At 43.2% G+C, this 6253-nt stretch overlaps 1 protein-coding gene across 3 annotated transcripts in view; it reads left to right on the forward strand.

The window, feature by feature from the left end:
- Positions 1-5563, forward strand: part of SH3TC2 (SH3 domain and tetratricopeptide repeats 2) — a 313696-nt gene extending 308133 nt beyond the window's left edge. For all 3 annotated transcript variants that reach the window (XM_078652997.1, XM_078652994.1, XM_078652995.1), the window contains exons 17-18: positions 771-967; positions 2515-5563. In XM_078652997.1, coding sequence (XP_078509123.1) covers positions 771-967; positions 2515-2757 — 440 coding nt within the window. In that variant the 3' untranslated portion in view covers positions 2758-5563. The remainder of the gene's footprint in view (positions 1-770; positions 968-2514) is intronic.
- Positions 5564-6253: the final 690 nt, after the last annotated feature.

Raw genomic sequence — 6253 nt, forward strand, 5'->3', positions numbered from 1 at the left:
GGCCTATACATTCTGCAGACATTAAGTTCTTTGTTTAAACAGTATTCTAACTATCACACTAAATAAGTAAAACTCTTCTATAAAATATATTTCAGTTCTATGTTTAGTAATACATTAGATTATACCAATATTAAAGTCCATAGCTCGTGACAGTGTAGCAGCACTATTCATTTTCTGTGAATTGCCATGTGGCCTACACATTTCATGGTTTATCGAATTACATTTCTTATTCCTACTGCCACATAAAATGAGACTTTAACATCATTCTAACATCACTACACACTTCTATATTAGTTTTTCACACAGATACATGTATTACTATTCAAATTAGACACTCTTATATATTTGCACTATATATGTTCCACACTCTTATATGTACCTTTACTAAGATAATGCAACATTCTTGTAAATATGGTGCACATCTACATTTTTCTCAATTTTGCGCTCTCTCACATATATCTAATACATTGGGGAGTCATTACAGTAAGCATTAAGTAAGCATTATTTTGACTTGATTAAATTATTATCCTCATATGTGGAACCAATTTTATATGGTTGTTTAGCTTAAACTGCTCATGATTATTGACACAAAATAATGGTTAGAGTTTATATGGGTCTAGGGACTCCATGAACAAGCACAACGGCACATGCATTGTCCGTGGACCAGAGGTTGTGAACCGTTGCCCTAGAGTATGCGTCAGTTGGTGGGAGGGGCATGCGATCCTTACCAGCAGGAGGCAGTATTGCTGTACTGTTGCTTCTTTTTGCAGGGAGTGAGTTGCACGAGCTGGTTGCATTTCATCGTCTAGCTACGGTCTACTATTTTCTGCAGATGTATGAGATGGCCGAGTTCTGCTATCTGAAGACCCTGTCGTTGTGTCCCTCCTCGATGCAGTGTGCGCAGGAGGCGGAGTTTTATGCACGACTCTACTACCGCCTGGGGAAACTCACTCTACACCAGCTTAAGGTAATGAACACTTCCAACAAATCTTAATAACCTACTACATACATCACACGCTAGATAATCCATCCATGACCTGCTCCGTCAAGTCTGACCATTGCTCACTACCTATTTTAGCAGAAAGAGATTCTAGCTAGATTCTCTTTTTAGAGCAGTCAAGAAATGCAAAAAATATGCAGTATTTTAATCATTGCACATTTATCACACTCAACTGAATTAAATGTATAGGTTACTACTGAATTACAGGTGTCATAATAGCTCATGCAGCGCCTCCTGCTGACCTACCACAAATTTTTGATGGTGTTATCTGAGCACCACTAAATGTGAAATAAGTATGAAAGCTGTACCGGTGTGCTGAAGGGTCCGCTGTCAAGCAGCAGGTGCCCATAAACAGTGTTGCTTCAGCTCTGGTTCCAGCCTCCGGGAGCAAAAAACGGGCTTTCGGAGCTTGAATGCTTGAACCTCCTGAGCGAGGCGCTCCCCAATGAGTTCCAGGAGCTCCAACAGCCTAGTCGTGGGACCACTTTTCTCCCAGAGGGCTACCATAGGGGCTGTACTGACTCTGCTCCACCTCTTTGTTTTGCACTGACAGTGCTTTTCCTAAGGGGCCTCTTTGGCTCTGTGCCTGATCCATAAAAGGGCTTGGGTGCAAAAAATTGATTCCCTCATTTGTATGGGGCCATGTCGTCATGTAAATGAGGGAACGCCCTTCTAGAATAGTGGTTGTGCTGTGTGTGCACTAGAGCTATCCATATTCGAGAAGGGGCCTTAGCAGCATCTGCAGCCTCTTTTTAATCACCAAGTGTCCTGAGGAGCACAACGTAGACACACCGCCGTGGTGCCTTTCAATGAAGCATGAGCACCACAAGGGGGAGGGGTCACCTGGTAACTACTCGCTATCACTGCGAGAGGGGAGCTGCTGCTTTGATGAGGGGGTTCTTCTGAGGACTGTCGGTGATTTTAGTTGGGAATTTACTAGGTAACATCACAGGAGGGGCAATCTGACAGTGAAGGACCACCTCTCTAGTGGACAGCAATAGGGATCAGGCCAGAGTTTCCATTGGGCGAAGTGAGGTAGTGATATCAGGTGGTGCCAAGTTACAAGAAAAGGCCCTATATTATACCTAATACTATTATGCCCGAAGCGCACAGAGATACATGGAATGGGACAGAGAAGGGGATACACAGAAAATTGGGCAGGATTTTGTTCCACAGACAGAGGGACAGCTCCTACATTGTGGTAAATGTGCTGACAATAGTGGCACCGGAGTATTATGGAAACCTTAGGGTGCCCAAGGGAGTGTGGAGAGCCCGTCCAGGATGGGCACAGCCAATAATTTTAATTTGATAATAAAAAATGACAAAACAATCACTGCAATTTGTAGTAGATAAGAGAATGTCGCCATCCTCCACCCATGTAGCCCATTGACAAGAGATGTCATCCCAGAATCAAAGCAAAAGCACAAGAAATTGAGATGTTAATTTCAATGAGGAAGGCCAATCGTTTAGAAAGGGAGAAATGGCAATGTTAACGTTTATTGTGTCTTTTTCAGGACACACATGATGCGGTCAGCTACTTCTTCCTGGCCCTTGCAGCAGCCATTGAACTGGAAGACAAGAAGCTGCAGGGCGTCTTGGAGGCAAAGCTGGCGGAAATCTGTGAGAAGGAGATCCTCAGACAGGACCAGGTTTTGTGCAGCCCGGCACCCCAAAACTATGCAGAAAAAAGAAGCTTGGCGTGCCAAACCCTGGAGCAAGGACTACTTCCTGAACTAGGAAAGCAAACAGAATGTTAAAAGATTGGCCATCTGGGCATATGCCAATATCTGATATACTGGCTTGACAACCATGTGGCTGCCTACCAAGTCTGCAGATAAGGACATTACCGGGGATTGCATTTTCCCAGTCCTAGAGTGTCTCAGACCACCGGTGCCACAAATGCAGAGAGAGGTGGACTGTTCTCCGACAATAGAAGGGAAGCGATCACAGAGTCTGAGAAGCCTGCAGAGCTGGGATGGAACCAGTTGCATGCAAAAGTCTGGTTGCAAGCATTCATACGCGACCCTTCAGAAATAACCCCCATAAAGTTAGTACACTTCTGAGTCAATGTTATGACAAAAGACTGTAGAAGGGTCGAACAAGTCTGCGTGTGTCTGTTTATAAGCAGGAGAGGTGAAGTTATCTGGGAATGGAATGCTTGGACCGTTGGTGGAAGGTGATCCAGGGTTTGCCAATACCCTTTCTGCTCATGTCAACAGGACATCATTCTAACTAAACACAGCAACCATTCTCAAAAAGGGTTCACTTCTCCATCCCGGGTCTGAGGATGCAGGTCTTCAAGATGCAAAAACAATGAATCAAATGCATTGCTGTGTTTGCGGGACTGAGCATTGGCCAGGGGACACGGATGCATCACTCAGTGCAGGGCAGCGCCTGCACATAGCCCTGATATGAAAACATGAATGAAATCTGTCAGCACTATAGCTGCTGTGTACTGAAAAAGAAGGTTGTACATGATTTTTTTTTCTAAAATAAGCACTTTAAAAACAGTACCTTGTAAGGAATTGTATTTACATTATAAAACGGAGAAGTGTTGGTACGCGATGCTGGGAAAAATTGGGTAGCTGTCAGCCAGTCAAGGGGAAAGCAAACAGCATGAAGGAAGAGACTGCCAACAAGAGCACATGAGAATCAGAAACAGGAGTGGAATATTTTCCAGTTGGTGACTTGAATAGCGAGTCCCAAATGAATACAACTGTAGGGCATGGGTCCACCCCTCCCGGTGTCCTGCCGCTCCCATCGGTCATACAGGATGGGACAGTCCACGCCCTTCAGGCCTGTCCACTTCCCTTCCCAGTCCAACTTTGCAGCCTCTCTAGCAAGTATGAAGTGGCATCCTTACTTAGAGGCATGGCACTAGTGAGTAATTGAATTTCAAAGGCGTTTGATGGCACTATGACAATATGTTGAGGTTTGTAATATTCATCTACAAAAATATCGCATCCGCTACATCACCTACCACTGCATCGTCAAACTAAGTATACACTTACAATAGTTAACTTCATATGTTACTTTATATGAGCTGATTTTGTAAAGCGTGACAGATACCCAAAAAAGGGCTTCCCAACGTCAACAGGAAGTGGTAACAGACTATGTAGAATGAGCTGAAGCATTATATGAAGAGATTCGTTTTTAGTTGTTTCCTGACACTCAGCAGATTGTTGTTGGACCTAAGTTGTTCAGGAAGAGAATTGCATAATTTGTCAGTGAGGTATCCAAATAAACGACCTCCTCCTCTCGGACGCTTGGTTTTGGGCACTGCCGTATCTACTTCCACCATGATTACCTTGCGTTGTGGTGGTTATGTTGATGTAGCGTATGCAATATTTTTGTCATGCGAGATAACTCATGCGATAGAGTGAGGAAGCACTCACTGAGCCACATTTGCATCCAGTGAGCAATCTAAAAACCTGTGTACAGTAGTACATTTAGTCTCATGCGTTTAGGCACCAGGCTGAGCATAATGTAAAATCAGATCCTCCTTGTCAAGTTGCTAATACTGTCCTTGTGATCTCCACCCTCGCGAAGGGGGATTTACTCACAGGGTTAAAACACTGCTGATCGCTGATGATCCAAAGAGGCAGAGATCTACCATCCCTGATTCCTAAGTACTCCAAGGTGGGGCGCAATTCCACAAATTGTCATTGTTTTTCTTTCATTACAACACACTGTCCAAGCTGTGTGACAACCCCCAAGAAGAAATGTGTCATTACCTATTGGTTTCTGACACTGTAATTCGTTGAATGCCTACTTTGGGTCATTTGTGGTAGGCTTAGATAGAAAGGTTTAAGACTCCCTCGTTTCTCAACTCTGCCCCTGACCTAAAATTATGATTTAGCTAATAGATTTATATCTTATATATCTATATAGATTTATGTATTGCCGGTGGCTATGGCATTTCTGACGATGCACTACGCGCCCCGTGTGGTTAGCCAAGGAAGTGGGGTTTACTGCTCCTTTGTAGCTCAAGTCTTCTAGCCCTCTTCAAATCCCTAAAGCAGAAGTTGCCCACAGATGTTTTTTGTGTAATTCATCGAAGATACTCCACGCACAGTGGGTAGTACCAGTCCTGCGGTAACCAGCGCAAAAAGGTGCTGTTCGATTAAGCTGCACTCTGCACATGGTGTGGTTCACAAAAATGAAGGCTCTTGGAAAGATGGCATTAGTTTTGAGGCACTGATGTGACTGAATTGTTTCCCAAAAAATGTGAAGCCAAAAGATCAATTTCTTCCACAGCTGAGACAACAAATTATAATTTGTGAAAAGGCAGCGATAATTCTGTAAATGTCAATGCACTCTCCGTTACTTACAGAAGTCTGTTGTGAAGAACAAAATACATGGTAACTGTAAATAATTTTGCTTGTATGCATGTTCATTTTGAGTCCATCAGTTACTTTTGCAACTAGTTTGAATGTCAAGGTGATGTTAGTTCCTCTTTTTGATCCATTTTCCTGAAAGACCAATACTTTCTGAACTCTATCTAGTCCTCACAAACCTTCCAAAAACAATAAAGCCAAAAGCTAAGTGTGCATGTCAAATATACTAATGATCAGTGTGACAAAAGATGAATAAGTGTTGTCAACATTCAGCTCAACAATAGACATTTGATCAGGATGTTTTTCTTTTAAATGGTTGCTGCACGAGTATTTATTTGACATCCCAGACCAAAGGAGATGGGCTGAATGGGTCTCCATAGCGATACATTTTTTTGCTGCAAATTGATCTTTGTTAGCTTTCTGTTGTTGATTTGACAACTTCCAAAGGCATTTGGAGCAAATTTTCAAAACCAACAGTCTCAGCGCTGACCGCCGCACCCCCAACATTTCCACCCACCTCCCTGAAAATATCACTCTGAACACTCATGCCCAATTTTTGGCGTTATCAGCTATCATTGCTGGTCTTAATAAGGCAAGGAGGTTCCAAGGTCATGGAGGAGCCTGCGCATAGAAAACAGGCTATACATACACACAAAAACAAGGCGTGGCTCCAAACACAGACACGTAGGAGCATGGACATCTTGGTGAAAAGGTAAACAGTGTCCTCGCAGCTTTCAGAGATGGGAGAAATATCACACTTCATATCTCAGGGCAGCCATTATTCCGAAAATAGGACATCTTGCTGCTGAGAGTTTTCAAAAGTTTCAATAGGGCCTGATCAAGCCAATCGGTTGATTTGATATCGTCTACAAATACATGACTTTGCTAACTGATCAGATGCAGTGTTCAGGAAAAG

This window comes from Lissotriton helveticus, chromosome 7, assembly GCF_964261635.1.
Source record: "Lissotriton helveticus chromosome 7, aLisHel1.1, whole genome shotgun sequence".
In the NCBI taxonomy this organism is placed as follows: Eukaryota; Metazoa; Chordata; class Amphibia; order Caudata; family Salamandridae; genus Lissotriton; species Lissotriton helveticus.